Source organism: Nyctibius grandis, chromosome 8, assembly GCF_013368605.1.
Source record: "Nyctibius grandis isolate bNycGra1 chromosome 8, bNycGra1.pri, whole genome shotgun sequence".
NCBI lineage: Eukaryota > Metazoa > Chordata > Aves > Nyctibiiformes > Nyctibiidae > Nyctibius > Nyctibius grandis.
The window spans coordinates 16,758,078-16,777,268 of record NC_090665.1 but is presented as its reverse complement, the minus strand read 5'-3'; the positions used below and the strand labels follow the sequence as shown (position 1 = coordinate 16,777,268).

The 19,191-nt window shown below is 44.3% G+C and overlaps 1 protein-coding gene across 1 annotated transcript in view; it reads right to left on the bottom strand.

Moving 5' to 3' along the window:
* PCOLCE2 (procollagen C-endopeptidase enhancer 2) overlaps positions 1 to 15,499 on the bottom strand; it is a 29,967-nt gene extending 14,468 nt beyond the window's left edge. The window contains exons 1-4 of the mRNA XM_068406584.1: positions 15,296 to 15,499; positions 14,139 to 14,247; positions 2,814 to 3,069; positions 1,005 to 1,129 (exon numbers count right to left, since the gene is read on the bottom strand). Coding sequence (XP_068262685.1) covers positions 1,005 to 1,129; positions 2,814 to 3,069; positions 14,139 to 14,247; positions 15,296 to 15,381 — 576 coding nt within the window. The 5' untranslated portion in view covers positions 15,382 to 15,499. The remainder of the gene's footprint in view (positions 1 to 1,004; positions 1,130 to 2,813; positions 3,070 to 14,138; positions 14,248 to 15,295) is intronic.
* Between the last annotated feature and the right edge of the window lie 3,692 nt (positions 15,500 to 19,191).

The window sequence follows — 19,191 nt, the reverse complement described above, 5'->3', positions numbered from 1 at the left end:
GCAGCTTTTTTTTATTTGGAGGATTACGGTCATGAGCAGAAGATTAAGAGGAAGGTTGTCTTTACATGGTAGAGGAACTTAAAAAGCTGGATGTGGTTAAGAAAAGCAACCTACCAAACACACTTGGCGACCAAAACATTTGGTCATTGTAGACTTCCTGCCAAGGTACAGAGCAGATGGCTCAGCAACAACCAGAAAATGTGAAACTAGGATTGAGATTAGCCCTACGGTGTAGGGAACACACTTGTGTTTGCCATGTGTGGCAAACAGTGGCAAATGAGCCCTCTTGGTCTGCTGTCACATCTCTTCAGGTCTTAATGAAGTGGTAACATATGCTCTGACAGCATCTGGCTAATTAAGCAAGAGCGTTATGAGATGGAGCCTTCAAAATATGAAACAAAACAAACTTTATGAAACGTCCATTGAAAATCCCTGTGCAGGACACATCTGAATATATTCCCTGTACGGTAAGCAGAACAAAAGTATTTCTGCTTTTAATAAACTCAATCAGCTCTGCCTGGGTACCTCAATAACAAACTGTAGCAACACTGAACATGCTACAAATGCTGCTAGACTTAAACCTAGCGTGGGTCATCAGCGTGTTTGGTCCCGAGATGATCCCCTGCCCTAACTTAATTTGCATGATGTTTTGCCAAATAACAAAATCATCTTCAAAAAGATGAAAAAGTCTCACCAGTCACAGATGCTTTAAAAAGTTTGATTTAGGGGAATGTATCCATGCACAGAAGAGGACACAGAGTGTTGAGAAAGCCCAGGAGTTACTGGGGTGAGCCAGGTAACACATGAGGGGCAGGCGGGTGTGGCTGGAGCGTAGGTGTGCCCGCACGCCTTGCGCGTACCCAGCTTTCCGTTTCAGCCAGATACCATTTCATTGTTTCAGTGCAGCGCAGGCAGCGTGTTGTGTGAGCAGGCTGCGGTGAGGCATCAGCCCTTGCAGGCGAGGGAAGCTGGGCTGCGCCGGTGGGGCGAGGGCAGGGCCTTACCTGGTTCTTCGGGGCGACGATGTGCCAGGAGCAGGTGACTCCCGCTGGGTAGTCTCGCTCCGGCCAGTTGGGCGTTTGGAAGGACCCCGACGGCTTCTCCAGTCGTCCCCCACAGTACTGATCCCCTGCAAGCACAGTGCACCGTGCTGACCAGGGTGCCGCAGGGACGCGGGTCACCCACGTCACGCACGTGTTTTGCTGCGGGGGCCGCGCTGAGGGAGACACGGCCGGTCCCAGCCGGTTCCGGCCGCCTCTGCCACGGCCCGACCTCAGGACACAGCTGAGCCCTTCAGCTCAGCTGGTGGCGCCTCTGGGAAAACGTATTTAATAAAGGGCAGAAAATGCCAGACGTAGATGAAGAGGGGGGTAAAAAAAAGAGTGAGAAACATTCCTGCAAACAGTGGGGTCAGAGGAGGAGGGGCCGCAGGTGCTGGAGCAGCCATCCCGCAGCCCGCGGGGACCCGTGCCAGGGCTGACGGGCATTCCCGGAGGAACTGCGGCCTGTGGAGAGCCCACTGCGGAGAGGGGTTTCTTCTGCCATACCTCCTAGTCCCAAATTACAAAGCTACATCAGGTATGTAATCCTTATTTATAATATGATTATGAACCTTCTTTATTAAATTAACTCTATCATGTAATAGTCATTTAATATATCTTTCAAGAAGTTACCAATACAGGGATACAACTGGAAGGACTACTAAATTACTTATCACCTCCACTGTGTCTGCCCAACAACCTGTCTAGTCTGGCATCATGCTAATAGCAAAAGCCTTGAAAGAGTCCCTCAGCAGGGCCATACCACCTCCCTGTAACCTCCCAGCCTCTCACAGTTCATGGTCTTCCCAAGGCAATGCCTTTATGTTTAATAATACCTAACAAATTTTTCTTTCATATGTTTTTCTAATTGTTTTTAAACCAGTGTAGAAATTGACAATCCACAATGTCCCCTGGCACAGCACTTCACCACTTAACAGCTCACTGAGAAAAATCACCCTTTCCTTTCCTTTGCAGCCACTTGCTCATCTGGTTTTTGTATTAAAAGAGGCAGTGACTGTGGTCCCCATTCACTTTCTCTGTACTGGTCATGACTTTAGAGCCCTCTCCTACATTCCTCTTGACCTTCTCTTTTCCAGCATGAAGAGGTCCATGCTGTGCAGCTGGTCTTTGTGTAGATGATGTCCCTTAACTCTGTCATTCTTGTTGTCTCTGATTGCTTCTGATAGTTTTATTATATCCTGTTCTGAGACGGGAACATCAGAATGGCACACAGTATTCAAGACATAGATGCATTATGGATTTATAGTGGCATAATTTGTTGTTGTTGTTGTTTGGTCTTTATTCCCTTTTCAAAAAATTGTTGTTTCTGTTTCTTTTTTGATATCCATTGAGCACGGAATTGATGCTTAACTATTGCTTTTATAAATTATCTATTTTAAACCTAAGATCTCATTCCTAAGCGGTAATAGTCAATGCAGAGCCTGTTGTACTGTACATAAAGTTAGGGTGTTTTCCCCTTATTTGCAACATTTATCTATATTGAATTTCATCTGCCATTTTACTGACTAGCCATTACCATAGTGCTACTAGGTGCAGTTCTGCAACTCTTACAATAGCCCTCCTCTTTACTACTTTGATTAATTACGATGGCTAAACACTTATACTTTGCTGTTTGCTAAGCAAGATCATTAATAACATTGAACAGCACAATCCCTAATATCTCTGGCATCACATCTTTTTAAGCATTCATGTGGCTCTCTATTGAGTTGTACACTCATATTTGTCTTATGCACATACGTAATTGTTAATTACCTCTTTCATGTGGTTCTGCTGCAGAAAACTTTGCAATGAATCCACTTCCAGCCGTATTAGCATCTGAAGTCATCTGCACCAACATTTTATTGCTGTTGGATACAAGGGCACCTGGTTTCACAGTACCACAGAACCTGCCAATGCGTTGTCCGTTGGCATGGCCATTGTATATATCCACAAAATCATATCGGCACAAGTTGTCACTTTCCAGGTCTAAATATCTGAAAGAAAGAACCACCACTTTTCCTTCTGGGACCTGCAGAAAGACAGAGAGGGAGGGAGGGATGTATCTTGAAGTGTGACTGACACCACTTATCTATCTGATCCCACTATTTGCATGAGTATTTTCATATCCTTCACTTCTCGCCAGGTAAGCTCTTTTTGTCAACTATACTCCAGGCAGAGTGATTTCTTAAAATCATATTGTACCAATCATAAAAACAAAGCTCTGGCCACCTCTATTGCCGTTATCTGCTTCCTGATCCACAGTATCATCTGTCCAGGCTCATATAGTTGATTATATGCCATCACCACCCAGTTCAGCTTGGCATGTTTCTCTTGTTTTCTCCTGAAAGTATGCAATCAGCCATGCAGCTCCCTCACCAAGTAAGGTGAGGAGGATGAGATTAATATGTGTTTTAAAAAAAAATATGGAACAAGCAATTCACAATTTTGAGCAAATGAAATGGCCTCTCTCATCTTGCTGATTTGTGTCATAAAGCTTCATAGTTGGAAGGATTTTTTTTTATTTACTGACACACAACTTATATTTATAAATAAAATTAGAAACATTATGGCTAATGCTGTACAACCCTAATATTTAGTTATTGGAGTGGTTACATTTAGCTTGAAGGCTGCAGTGAAAGAATTATATTTGGAAAGAATATGTAAAACTATAAACAGAGAGTTCAAAAGAACCATTAGTGGGTGTCCTCAGTACAGAATAGAGTTTTGTTTTCTGAAAAATCTGAGGAAACATAAGACAGGGCACATCTCGCATGTCTGCATCTGTGGACACTGCGAAAGAGGCAAGAGTACTGAGAAGGATATAAATTAAGAGAGTGTAATAGTTTACAAGGAGGAGAACATTTCCTGTGATAGAGTTGCAAGCTTTTAAGAGAATAAGCAGCATACGAAGAATTGAAAAACACTCTAACAAAGCACCCAGTGCTATGTAACAGGACAGGAAGAAGGGAATCGGTATATTAAAATATAGAGGGACCCTAGACAGGCAGAGTGTAATTATCTGCATTCAATTCATAGCCTGGTAGAGTGGTTACCTATTAAAATAATTGCAGCTGTTCTATTTTACTGAGACACTGCTATTATTTTCTGCTTTAAATATATAACACACACTTAATATATCTGCAGTAAGTCCATACTTAGACACTTTATTTAAGAGTTTGTAAATTTTTTCCTTCCTTAACATCGACTCATTTTAAAACACCAGTTTGAGATAAACTACAACTAAATTGTTCCTATATGAAATTGTCAGAGAGTGTGTTAATGTTATGAGTTTCAACAGTTAAAAATGCCTTGTCAGGTATAGATGGAAGTGACCACCTAGCCCACAGAAGATACTAATACAGGCAGCAGCTCTAGACGTAGTGAAAAATGTGCTGTAGATATGTTAAGATTACTCATTCATGTGGCTGCTTTTATGTCCAGTGCTGATACTGATCCTGCAGCGGGACAAACTGCTTCAGGAGCTGTTTTCTCCTCCCTCCTTCCATTTTCAGATGATGATGTTGTTTGGAATAGTAGGATTCTCTCTATTAACGCCTGGCTACGAGACTGGTGCTACAGGCAGGGCTTTGGGTTCTTTGATAATGGCTGGTTTTATAAGACAACAGGCGTGACAGTGATACATGGGAAAGGTTTATGTCGTAGGGGCAAAAGGGTTCTGGGACAGGAATTAGCAGGGCTCATTCGGAGAGCTTTAAACTAGATTCGAAGGGGGATGGGGTGGTAGCTGGGCTTGCACCACTGGGGCAATGCTCTAGTGTTGAGGTAGACCAGGAGGCCCCCCCATCCCCCTGGGGTGAAATCAGGGGGTGAATCTGGGATGAAATCGGTGTGCCCAGCTCGCTCCCTGAAATGCCTGTACACCAATGCACGCAGCATGGGGAATAAGCAGGAGGAGTTGGAAATCTGTGTTCGGTCGGGGGGCTATGATCTAGTGGCAATTACAGAGACTTGGTGGGACGCCTCGCATGACTGGAATGTGGTCATGGATGGCTATGTCCTGTTCAGGAAAGACAGGCCGCTAAGGAGAGGTGGTGGAGTTGCTCTTTATGTGAGTGAGCAGCTAGAATGTATTGAGTTCTGTCCAGGGGCGGATCAGGAGCGAGTTGAGAGTTTGTGGGTGCGAATTAAGGGGCAGGCTGGCAGGGGTGATACTGTTGTGGGTGTCTATTACAGGCCACCGGATCAGGATGAGGACGGTGATGAGGCCTTCTACAGGCAGCTGAGAGCAGTCTCGCAATTACAGGGCCTGGTTGTTGCGGGGGATTTCAACTACCCTGATATTTGCTGGGAGGCCTACTCAGCCAGCCATCCCCAGTCCAGGAGGTTCCTCCAGTGCGTTGATGATAACTTTCTGATGCAAATGGTGGATGAGCCAACTAGGAGAGGAGCGCTGCTGGATCTGATCCTCACTAACAAGGAGGGTCTGGTTGAAGAGGTGAAGGTTGAGGGCAGCCTTGGTTGTAGTGACCATGAGATGGTAGAGTTCAGGATCTCATGTGGCAGGAACAGAATAGCTAGCAGAATCGCAACCCTGAACTTCAGGAGGGCCAACTTTGGCCTTTTCAAGCAATTGCTAGGGGAAATCCCATGGGACAGGCTACTAGAAGGTAAGGGGGCCCAAGATAGTTGGTTAGCATTCAAGGACTGCTTCTTCCGAGCTCAAGATCAGAGCATCCCAACAGGTAGGAAGTCAAGGAAGGGTACCAGGAGACCTGCATGGTTGAACAGGGAACTGCTGGGCAAACTCAAGTGGAAGAAGAGGGTGTACAGATCGTGGAAGGAGGGGCTGGCCACTTGGGAGGAATATAAGTCTGTTGTCAGAGGATGTAGGGAGGCAACTAGGAAAGCTAAGGCCTCCTTGGAATTAAACCTTGCAAGAGAGGTCAAGGACAACAGAAAGGGCTTCTTCAAATACATTGCAGGTAAAGCCAACACTAGAGGCAATGTAGGCCCACTGATGAATGAGGTGGGGGTCCTGGAGACAGAGGATAAAAAGAAGCTGGAGTTACTGAATGCCTTCTTTGCCTCTGTGTATACTGTTGGAGGCTGTCCTGAGGAGCCCTGGACCCCTGAGGCCTCAGAAGAAGTCAGGATAGAGGAGGAATCTGTCTTGGTTGATGAGGGCTGGGTCAGGGACCAATTAAGCAACCTGGACGTCCATAAATCCATGGGCCCTGATGGGATGCACCCGCGGGTGCTGAGGGAGCTGGCGGAAGTCATCGCTAGGCCACTCTCCATCATCTTTACTAAGTCGTGGGCAATGGGAGAGGTGCCTGAGGACTGGAGGAAAGCGAATGTCACTCCAGTCTTCAAAAAGGGCAGGAAGGAGGACCCGGGTAACTATAGACCGGTCAGCCTCACCTCCATCCCCGGAAAGGTGATGGAGCAACTTGTTCTTGGTGCTGTCTCTAGGCACATCAAGGATAGGGGGATCATTAGGGGCACTCAGCATGGCTTCACCAACGGGAAGTCATGCTCAACCAACTTGATAGCCTTTTATGAGGATGTTACCCGGTGGATAGATGATGGTAAAGCTGTGGATGTGGTCTATCTCGATTTCAGTAAAGCGTTTGACACGGTCTCCCACAGCATCCTCGCAGCTAAACTGGGGAAGTGTGGTCTGGATGATCGGGTAGTGAGGTGGATTGTGAACTGGCTGAAGGAAAGAAGCCAGAGAGTAGTGGTCAGCGGGACAGAGTCCAGTTGGAGGTCTGTGTCTAGCGGACTTCCGCAAGGGTCGGTTCTGGGACCAGTTCTATTCAATATATTCATTAATGACTTGGATGAGGGATTAGAGTGCGCTGTCAGCAAGTTCGCTGATGACACAAAACTGGGAGGAGTGGCTGACGCACCGGAAGGCTGCGCAGCCATTCAGAGAGACCTGGACAGGCTGGAGAGTTGGGCGGGGAGAAATTTAATGAAATATAACAAGGGCAAGTGTAGAGTCCTGCATCTGGGCAAGAACAACCCCATGTACCAGTACAAGTTGGGGACAGAGCTGTTGGAGACCAGCGTAGGGGAAAGGGACCTGGGGGTCCTAGTGGACAACAGGATGACCATGAGCCAGCAGTGTGCCCTTGTGGCCAAGAAGGCCAATGGCATCCTGGGGTGTATTAGAAGGGGTGTGGTCAGCAGGTCGAGAGAGGTTCTCCTCCCCCTCTACTCTGCCCTGGGGAGGCCGCATCTGGAGTATTGTGTCCAGTTCTGGGCCCCTCAGTTCAAGAAGGACAGGGAACTGCTAGAGAGAGTCCAGCACAGAGCCACGAAGATGATTAAGGGAGTGGAACATCTCCCTTATGAGGGGAGGCTGAGGGAGCTGGGTCTCTTTAGCTTGGAGAAGAGGAGACTGAGGGGTGACCTCATTAATGTTTATAAATATGTAAAGGGCAAGTGTCAAGAGGATGGAGCCAGGCTCTTCTCAGTGACATCCCTTGACAGGACAAGGGGCAATGGGTGCAAGCTGGAGCACAGGAGGTTCCACTTAAATTTGAGGAAAAACTACTGTAAGGGTGACTGAACACTGGAACAGGCTGCCCAGAGAGGTTGTGGAGTCTCCTTCTCTGGAGACATTCAAAACCCGCCTGGACGCGTTCCTGTGTGATATGGTCTAGGCAATCCTGCCCCGGCAGGGGGATTGGACTAGATGATCTTTCGAGGTCCCTTCCAATCCCTAACATTCTGTGATTCTGTGATTCAACTGCCCTGGGCCCACGTACACACTGGCTGACCAGCCCCACTGCAGCTCCTGTTGCTGGTTTCAGAGTATTTTCCTTTAAATTCAAAGTTCTCTCAAAAATGCATTCAATTCCCCTGTGCTGACGTACATCACTACTACTACTACTACATCAAAACCACAAAACTCATCTCATCTTACCCAGAAATTCCAAAGCACAATGACTGTGTTTTAGAAAACTTTAAAGCCAGATGTTAGGTTTAAAACTCACACTACTGAAGTGAGCAAGCCCTATAGCTGGTATCAGAAAATAACCCACATGTATATTTAGTCAGCATAAGGTCCATACAGACACATGGTCATACTGTAAGATATTCTGTGAAAGCAATGTGTCTCCTTGAATCACTGCGCTCATAACTAAATCTATTACTGCATTCACTTGTCTTCTGGTCTGAATCACTAAGAAGCATTAAGGCATGGTCATTTTAACACAAAGAAAGCTAAAAGGAATTTGGTATTCCTGTCAGAAGACCTGAATGTTATTTATGGTTATATTACAAACTCTATGTGACCGGACAAATCAGTTCAAAAATGCTGGCTGTAAAGTCAGTCAGATAAAGTCAGATTTAGGCAGTTAAATTAAAGCAGCCTTTTTTTTCCAGAAGTATGTATGTAAAATAACATATGCTTCTGTTCTATTTTACATACATTTGGGATGGAATACTCATCATTCCTAAGTTTGTACAACTGGTACAACAGGATCCAAATGAGGTGACCTTTAAAGGTTATCATGTTTTAAAACAGGCTGAGCTGTTATGCCTACAGTTAAGATCAAGATTTCGTGCTGCAGTGTCTTGCAGCTTTGCTACAACTTACCCATCTATAAGAATTTTCTCCTTTTCCTTCTACTGTTTCTGAAAGTTGAGCAGAAGTTGCTCTATCATATTAGATTAATTAGTTTTGTCAGTGCTTATGAGATTTTTCCCTACTTTCTCAGCTTGAATTACTTCTTTGAAGACACCTACTCCCTCCCAGAGTCTGAAGAAGGAAGCTGAAATGTGAGAGGTGGCTGGCTCTGGGGTAAGAAAAGGTCTTTTTTGCTGTCCTTGTAGAAGCGCATTCAGATTTAGCCAAGTGGTTATCCCTCAGTAATGCTCATGGGTGCTCACTGACAGCTTTGTTCCACGAGCACATTGAACCAGTGCTGCTCTGCTCCCACCAGCCTCACGGCACTCAGTCCTACACCAGGGTACTCCACTCTCTCATGCTGCCCCAAGTGGGGCACGGGGAACCAGGACATGGGACTGACCCATGCTCAAGAGAGCATGCTGGCAAAGCAGCCAAACTCTGAACTGCCAGCCAACCATTCACTCGAGTCTTGGGTTTTCTGTTTCGCGGTGTAAGTAATTCTGTGCAGTGTTGTATGCTTCCTTCTCCTCTCTCCACCACTAAGTTATACTATACTACATTGCATTGTCTAATTATATTTCATTATAGTTTTTAATCTCTCTAGCTTCTATTAGTTCAGTCTACTTGATCTTGGTCAGGACTGTTCCCCATAGATGTACTGAATTTCTAAGTTTTGTTTCATGACGGTTTGTAAGAAAACATGTAGGAAAAACTCAGCCATATAGTCATGAATGTTTAACAAGGAGCCTACTCCAGATTTTAGTTGTCAGAATAATCCTTGCTCACATTTAGCTGAATTTGAGAAGATAAGTCATTTACAGAAATGTGTGAACTGGGGTCCTTAATCACAGTCACTACTTACTGCCATTAATTTATAAAATAATGTAATTGCTTATTAAAATAATATTTGTCATTATTCGGAAAAATAAAAAATTTGTTCCAGCATGTTAAATCAGTTAAAAGTTTGTGATCTGACCAGATGACATTCAAGAGTGCAGAGGCTGGTGGTTCCACATTCTGGCAGCATCTGCTCCAGTTTGTAGCTACTCCCAAGGAATCCCACCCTAAATACAGGCGTCTTTGCAAAACAATACTTTTATTTCATTTCTACCATTTCCCTTTTTTAAATCTTGAAAACTAATGTGCTAAAATCTGCCAGTGTTTATCCTAGGATACTTAAAATGTTGCTTCATGAGAAACACAGGGGAGAAAGCAAAGGCCAGCATGATTCAGTATTGTTTACTTTGAGCCACATCCGAGCCTGATGCAGTAAGATGATGGGATACCTCAGAGGAAGAATTGGAAGGAATTGCAGCTCTTAAGAGGAAAAAAAAAAAAAAAAGGTAGGAGTCAAAGGAAGAATATGTGATGCTGCCCCGGCAGGGTGTGCCTTATTTTTTTGTTTTATCCATCCAGCTGGTATCTTTCAACGACAGAGGCACTTTAGCTTCTGCCTCTCCTTGTCACACTGAGAGTGACTGACCCATACTTGCCCTGTGCTTCCCTTCTTATTTTAACTCTACGAACTTCTTTAGCATCAGAAATTATGCTAAACTGATGTGAAGGATGCCTTACCCCTATTGGAAGCTAAAGGAAAATAGCACTCCCTGAATTTTTAGGGGGAGTTTTTCTAGAGCATAATTCCCTAAAATCATCCATGTAGATTATTAACCTCTTCAAAAGGGCATGATTATTTTATATATACAACCCACCACAAAATAAGGTCGCTAGATTTGTTTTGGTTACCATTCATTACAGGTATTTCATATAATATTAATCCAAGTTCATTTACATTTAAAGTAGTTAAGCTGTTTTTCTGTTCTTATTCTGACCAAAGACAAAGCACTCTTCATCATTGTGCCACTCAGTTTCTGGGGAGGATTCCCAAACTGTCATACTTTTCAAAATTACTCGGTTTAGATTATTTGTTTTGAAAACAATCTTTTGGTGGGGAAAAACCCTTAAATGCCAACTTTCAGAGAAAATATTTTGCCTAATTTTTAAACCTATATTGTATATGGGCTTAATATATTTTGGTATATGTTTAATATCAAAATGCTGATTATATGTTTTGCCATAGCAATCCTAGGTAGACTTGAAAAATACATCAGCTATCTGCAAGCCAAACATATTATTTCTCTCTACTAAGAGTGAATGCAAAAGTTATTTGGAGTTACATCCTGGGAAGAACCACAGTTCCTGCCTAGTCACTTGTTCCCTAGCTTCATCCTCTCCAGATACAAAGGAACAATTTTTTAAAAAAATTCGTATTAGCTTGCTCTCCCTGACAAAGGCCCAAGATTCTGTTCTGCTCTTTCTTTTCTGGCAGTACAACCATGCATAAAGATCTGTTGTCTGCTGGAAGGGCATTTCACAGTGATATGGGAAAATCAATGCTCAAAACCTAGAGAAAATGATTTAAAATATTTCACTCCCCCAGGGCAGATTCCCAACTCCCTTGATAAGTAAATTTTTCAAACCTTGCTTATTGTCAGCAAACCTGCTGGAAACAGCTCCTGAACCTATAAAAATATAACCTTACATAACTCTGTCAGTCTTCAGTATTATTGTTGCACATAAAGTTGTTAGAGTTTTATGGGAACTACAGAGTCTGCCAGAAAAACACAGGATAGCAGTCCAGATTCTTGGACTATGTGACACCTGACATAAGTCAGGTGATGGCCAAGAAGGATTACAGAGTATTAAAAGTAAATGTATATGACATATTTTAGATAAAGCTATGTACATTATTATAGCAAAGGAAATAGCTGTACAAATGACTTCTTAGCAAAGCCAGCTAAAAGCTGCTGGATAGTCTGCCAAGGTTGTAATATAACCACAAGCATGTGCTGAACACTTCTTAGAGCTCTTAGAATAGAGAAGCTGTTTTCTTTAGCCAACTGAAAAAGTCCCAGTCTCTTGAAATAACAGAGCCATAATTGAGTTAGAGAGACTCTTCTAGGTTTAGCAAACCAGTTGGAAAGATTTCAGCTGATACCTGAATCCTACATTTCTTTATCTTTATTACCCGTAACATCTTCTAAACCTATTTTCTTCTAAAGAATGAATGAGCTGACACTCTGCCTCTCTGTGGATTTCTTCCGTAGACGATGAGATCCTGTAGTTGAGAAAACAACAGCTTCGTGCTTCTCGTGACCCAGACACAAAGTGAACCAATGTCTCTTCCAGTCTCTCAGACTTGTCAGATCCTGCTTTAGGCAGAGTGTTTTCAGCAAGGTGTTCACAGCCCTTGGCTAAAACGGACCAGCAAAAAGTCTTAGTCACCTTCTAAGATCAGATGCTAAACAAGGAAGCCTAACAGTAATTACAGCATATTTCTTCATGGCATTGTAACTGGATTTCTTACTTGAGTGCTATTGCAAGCTATTCTGAGCCTCAGCAGTATCTGGTGAAAGGATTTTGTTGTTTAAATTCAGGCTAACGAGACCCTTGAGTGTACCATGTTCCCTCAGTTTGGTAAATAATCCTCAGGCTTAGTCTTGCAAGTTTTGTAGTCCTTGCCTTCCCTACATCCTTCCTGCACATCCAAAAGACAGGGTGTTCTATACAGTTGATGGGGAAAAAAAAATGAGCTTGGCTTAGTGAACAATCTTGTCTAACAGACATGGGGGCACAAGAAAGCCTGGACTACTACAGTTGTGCAGCCCTTCTCGGCTTTGGGCGAGCTACAGAGAATAGGTATGCAGCAGTCGAAGAGCAGGAGTAAATGGCAGCACAGCAGAAAAGTGGGAGTCAGGATAATGATGAAATGCCAGAAGCCATCGAGTTCCCCCCATGGTCGATAAAGCCCGAGTGCAGACACAGCTCTGCTACAGCTTTGTGGTTAACGCTTCTCACAATGTCCAGGCTAACCTGGATGCTCCCATCTTCTTGGCAACAGCCACATTAAGTCTGTAATGAAACCACTCTGTATGGACTTCTTAAATACAAGCAATTGTGGTCTTCTGCCTCTACCCCCAATATATGATGAAGGGCAGATCCATGGGATGCTTCAGTAAATGCATCTTCAGTGCTGCCTCCATTTATAATCCAAATTTTTTAATGGTAAAAACTTTATGGTGTAATAATCAAAGTTATTATTTCCTTCCAGATTCAATTTTGAACTTTTGAACATCTAATACTGAGTTATACTGGTAAACTAACTTTGGAGGCTTTTTTCCCTTTTATTTAAAGCACGTGTGTATGATTCCAAATGCAATTTGCATCCGCTCTTCAGACTGTAAGGTGGGCCATGCTAATTGCTGTAATCTCAGCCCCTCGACAGCAAGAAGCAAGTTTCTTAGCAGCATACACTGTATTTCACATCATACTCTTCTGCATAAAGTCAGTCACAGATTTAAAGGTAACCTCTAACTGGCCCTAATAATAATGCCAAATAAAGGTGCAGAAAGCAACTGTTGCAGCTTCACCGGTGTCCTTTAGATGAAATGATTAAAACGACATCACTCATTTGGTACAAGAGTTGTTTTAACCAAACACTGTAAACAGATCAATGACTCCTGCTCTGCATCAGCATCTCTATGGTAGCAGGAGACAATTATCCTGTGACATCCTATTCTCCTGCCAACACCTAGCCTGTAAGGCAGTCTTTGAACTGAAGTTGTCTTTAGTGATCCTGTCAACACACAGACTAATTTATTTATGGTTTTATGCTTTCTTATACTTTTTTTTTTTTTCTGTAAAGCCCTGAATGTCACAGGAGTTCTTAGTGAACTGTGCCTAAAAAATGGAGAGGAGATTTGATGGGCAATTTTGGAGAGCTTAATGTGAGCAGATGTGAGGAATAGTAATCATTCATTCAAATCCCTTTCTGTGAGTCTGTGGACATGGACACATCCAGCACTGGAGTGTGTAGTCCTAGTTGTTCAGTGGCATTGCTGTCCATGAATACGATGTTCCTGCCCTACAGTCTCATTTCAGCATCAAAATATCAATCGTACCACATGCTTTTGCATGGTCATTTGTAAATGTAAGAGCACTTTCCTATTGCTTTGTCAGCTTGCTGTATGACATGCTCCAGATGTCCTGGCTGGCAGAACACGGTTATTAGCACACTACAAGCAAACCTGCCTGAATTCTTTGGTTTTGTTTGAAACTTTTTCTATGTCTTCTTGCCAATGAATTTTGCTTTTCATTATCTAGACCTCAAAGCTTTAATCCATTTGATCTAACTAACTATGGCTTTCTGCAGTGACTGGAAGGGTAGATGTTTGCTTTCAAGTGGGTTAATTTAAAACAATTAGAGGTGTATCTATGGAAGTCAATGAAAATTTGCTTCTGACATTAGGCAAGGTCAGTTCTCTTTCAGCCACTATTATCATATTACAGCATCCCTAAAAAGCTTCAGATAGTTGACCTGCTGAGTTACTGAATTCATTATTGTATATATGTTATCCCATATAAAACACTGGCATTAACAACAAATAGCTTTTCCTTGTCTTCAGCACTGATTTTGTGATATTAAAATTTCTTACTGTGATTTTCCAAGTGCATTTGCTGTTTGGAGGGTAGACTCCAGGAAATCCTTCACTCCCGATAAACCCTGACTCTCCAGATACAACTCCTCCACATGTAAATGTAGGCCTGAGAATAATAGGAAAAATAGTGCTTAATTTTAAAACGTATTTCATTTATTCTTTGTGTAACAGTAAAGAGGCACAGACTGTCTTAAAAACACAGCTTAAATACTTAAAAACATGGCTAACTTTAAACATATGTTTCATTATTTACATAATTTCACTATTGGCCATTTCTCTATTAATTGACTGTTTCACTATTAATTGCATTATTGACAATTTCACTATTAATTGACTATTTCACTATTAATGTGCAATTTAACATGCAAACTTAGGTGTACAGAAAATTAACTACTTGGACCTTAATTCTGGGTTTACACAGACTGTTATTCTTCCCTCCTTTTTTAATTCATAAGATGGAAGGCATGGTGGTGTGATACATCATTGCAAATTGCTATTATAATGGAAAAATAATTATTAAAAAGTCATTAGTAATGACTTTTTATAGTATATGTAATAGTAGTTAAAATAACACAGTAATAATAACTTATAATTCCTTTCTATACCACCCTGAAGTGCTTTGAATTTAGACGTTTTAATCAAGTAAGTCGCTTTGGAAGTTTTCTGTACCACAGGGACACAATCCACCACGCGCACAAGTCCCGCTACTCCAGCCCGGTGCTGAACCAACCGTCCGTCCCGGTGTTGCGGCCCCCGGTGCGGGGCCGTTCGGGGCTCGGAAGGTGAGGTGGCGGCCCCGGGAGCGCCGGGGAACCCCTGCGCGGAGCCACGGCGGGGCTGCTGAGGGCGGGAGGGCAAGCGAACGCCCTGCTGAGCTTCAGATATTGGGGTAGCATATCATATATATCATATCATACCATATCATATCATATTATAACGTTATATGATGCTACGTAATGTGTTATATGGGGCTGCTCTCGCAGTGGCCCGTTTCCGTGGGAAAAGGCCCTGTCCGTGCCCTCCCGGGATGCAGTAACGGGCTATAGAACAGCCGCGGGTGCTGCCCGGTGGGCACCGCTCCTGCGGAGGGAGGGAGGGAGGAAGGAGTGTAGGGGGGGCGCAGCGCTGCGCGGGCGCGGAGGGACACGCGGTACCTGTGCGGAGGGGCCGCGGAGCGCGCCGCCGCCAGCAGCAGGAGCGGCAGCAGCAGCGGGAGCGGCCGCGGGGCGGCGGGCGGCATCTCCGGGCGGCGGCGGCGGCGGCTGGGGCAGGGCTGGGGCCGCGGAGCCGCTCCTCCGGCTGCTGCCTGCTCCTCTCGTGTGCGCCGCGGCCGGGGGAGGAGGCAAAGGCTTCCGCGGCCCTCCGCCCCCGGGGCAGGGCAGCGCCGGGCAGGGCCGCCCGCCCGCCCTCCGTGGGGCGCGGCGCTGCGCTGCGCGGCTGTGGAGCTGCGGGCGCTGCCGGCTTCCCCGTTCCCCCGGGGGCCCTGCCCCCGCTGTGCCCAGCCCCGCCCCGGTGTCTCCCGGGGGAGGTGGGCGGCGGTGCCACAGCCGCGGCCCCGGGGGCAGCCCCGGCACCGCGTGCTTTACGCAGGCAGGGGCTGAAGGAGCGCGCGGCGACCGCCCGTCCGCGGGCTGGCCCCGGAGCGCGCAGCCCCCCGCAGCGCCCTGCTCCCTGTCCTCAGGTGGCACAGTGCGGGGGTTTGTCCTCATCATGAATGAGCTCAGTGTCACCATTTGTGCAACCGTGCACAGCTTCGCCAGTGCTTGAAAAATAGTAATGCTGCTGCAAAACTTCTTCTTTATTTAAATTCTAAAGTAAACTTAAAGTGCTTCGTTTTGTTTACCAGCTGGTAATCTTGACCCGTTTTAGTAGCCTTTTCACTCTGGCTGTGAAAGATACCCTTTAAAGGGCTGTGGCAGAGCTCACAGTAACGAACTCAATACTTCTGTGTTTGTAGGATTTGGGCCAAAGTTGTTTGACTGAGAAAAGAAATGAAAAGTCAGTATTCTTATTGAACACAAGAAAACTTGACATTTTAAAAAATGTTTACAAAAACCACATTGTTAGTGCTGTTGGATGATGGCATACAGATTATCACGTCAATGAATGACAATTTATCTTTTAAGGATTGTTTTAACAAGAGCCTGCCCCTCTTCTTGCTTTAGGTGCTTCTTCCCATATACACCCCTTGCAGAAGAAGTAGGTAAGTCTGTAGTAAAGTGTTCAGGCACAGCCAACTGAAGGAAAGTCTGGAGGAACTAAACAGAAATTCTGCAGCATGTAAGGCAGAACATAAACCTATTATCTTATTTTTAACTTATTTATTAAGCACTTAACATTCCTATTCTTGCAAAATACAAAGAAGGGCAGTCTCACTCCCAAGGCTTTAAAAAAGTGCTGTGGATTAGAGAGGATGCTCTGAGGATTAAACAGAAAGTGGATGCTGCAATTCAGCAGATGTAATACCCATACTCTCCTTTCCGCAGTGCTGGATGAAGAAAGCAGTAGAATAACCTGGATCCATGCTTACTAAATTTCCAGGAGGATTTGTGTGGGAGAGGTGCAGCTGCTATTAGGACATCCCAGATCTTTGGAGGCAGCCTGCAAGGCGGCTGGTAAGTAAGAGGTGCCAACAGCGTTCCTGTGTGCACAGAGGCAATGGAAGACAACAAAGAGCAGAGGCTGAGGTGTGCATGGGTTTTTCAGAGGCCCAGGTTTCATATGAGTGCTTGTGTGTCAGCAGGCAGGTGGGAGTGCCTGGCCTGCTGCCCTGAGGCAGGGCAGCCCCATATCTCCCAGTGGGGCTGGAGGAAGGAGCAGGACACATCTAGGCAAGGCTTGGTGAAGGACTGGGGCAGGGAGCCCAGTCCGCAAAAAGGGGGCTGTGGAAACAGAGAACGTAACACGGTCAAAGCAGAGGTAATATTTGCAGTTGTGTTTTGAACTGATTTGAGGTGACAGAAATGAGAAATAAGAAAGCTAAAAAGGAGACATTTATTTACTCCATGACCAACAGGATGCTCGTTAGCAGCCAAAAGTTTAACCACTACCACTAGGTATGCTGATTTTAGTCATGATGGTAAACGTAATGTTAATAAAAATTGCTAGATATGGAAGTCAATGTATATGACAGAGGGTTGTGTAATCCTCACACCACGAACACATGCATTCCCTGCTGCTCCTCTCTGATTGTCAACATTTTTGAAGTCTAGAGAAGACCCACTATTTAAAAACAAGAAAGTATTTCAGGCCTTATATCCACTGAAGAGCTGTCCACCATGCAAAACCACCAACAAAGGCTGTTAGTTACCCTGGCTTACATGTCCAAGGATTCTTTTACGTGTGGATGCTGCAGATTTTTAACCTCTTCCAAAGGTAGTTTTAAACTTCTGGCCAATTAATATGACAGCAGGTTCTGCATTACCACCCAAGAATATCTACAGGTCTGTGCAGCAAAGGGAAAATTCGGGGCTGATGAGCAAATTGAGGCAGAGAACAGGCTGCTGGGAAAGCCCCCCACACCTGTACACCGCATGTGCGGGCAGGCTCCTGCACCTTTGCCGAATAGGGAACAGCAGCAGAATCACTCCCTGGCATTGGCTATCCAGAACACACCCTAAATTACAGACTACAAACAAGTCACTCAGTCTAAATTAAACTGTATTTACCAAATGTAAATGATGTTGCTAGAGAGAATTCACCCATGAACTAAACCAGAGATATCTGGCTGGTTTCCATCAATGGCTGCAGAAGGAACAGAAAAGTAAAAGGCTAGTAAGTAGTTACCCATAAATAAAGGTGTTAGCACTGACATTAATCTTAAGCTAAATTAATATCTGTTAGGAGCACAGAAATGGGAGTGACCTTTCTTCTTCACCAAGCGCAGTCCCCTACAGTTCAGGGAACCAAATCAAATAAACTGTTTCATAAATTAATAATACTTCATTTTTGAAGTCAGGAAGCTGCTTGATCAGCATCTATTAGAGTCCCTGTCTTTGCGGGATAAAACTGTGAAATGCACAGTTAGGAACTGTATGTAGGAAATGGATATAAATTAAGCTATAAAGGTTTTAACCTCAAAACCAAAAGATGGCAGATTTACAGTCTCTCATCCAATCTTAATTATGCTGCCTTGTGTATGTATTCTTTGCATAAATGATGCATAGGTTATGTGATGAAAATAGTGTGGAGTTGTATAAGCAAAGAGTCTGTATTCATGTCTAACTTCTGACAGCTGACTTTGCAACACAAGTAATTTTGCTTTCTTTTCTAATGTAGTTTCTTTTTGAAGGTAGAACAAACTGTTTTCTGTTACATGTGTCCCTGAGGTGTGACATCTACAGGCTTGGAATGATGAATCTTTAGTGATAAACTATTTAACATTTAAACTTCAGAGCTAGTGCCATAGTAATTATAAAAAATGCCCACTGTCCTAGGGTGACATTGCCTCCTGTAGTGGTCTAGCAGAAATGCCCGGCCTGAGTGACCCCTCTCCTCCCATCAGCTGCTGCTAGCTCTCCTGGACTAAGCTAGTCGTGCTGGTGATCCAGGTGTGAGTGCTTCTCCCTGTCAGTTGTTGCAGAAAGATATTTTGTACACAAAGCTAACGAGACAAATTTCCTAATGTATGTCTGTCAAGTGTGACCTTGTCTACCTGAAAATGAGACAACTGCTGAAGTGGAAAGGGGAAACCTCTGCCTGAAATGTAATGCTGTGCGACAGTCTGTCACTGAGATGTTCTTTGAAAAGCCTGTGTAAATGATGGTGCAAATCGAGTGGAGGCAGTCCTGCTCTTCCACATCCACATTCTCCATGCATCCCTGCCATCTTTCCTGTGACAAATTTAATAATGATGTTGCTGTGCAGCAGCTAGAATGGCCTGCTGATCTGACTGAAAATGAACCCCCTCCCTAAAGCTAAGTTTCTTAATCTTTATGCTCCAGCTTTCAGGCTTCTCACCAAATCTTCTTTTCCACTGTGGAGAGTCATCTGCACAAAATCCCTTGTACCATGACAAAAAGATGTAAGACCTCTTAGTGCTCTCTTTGTG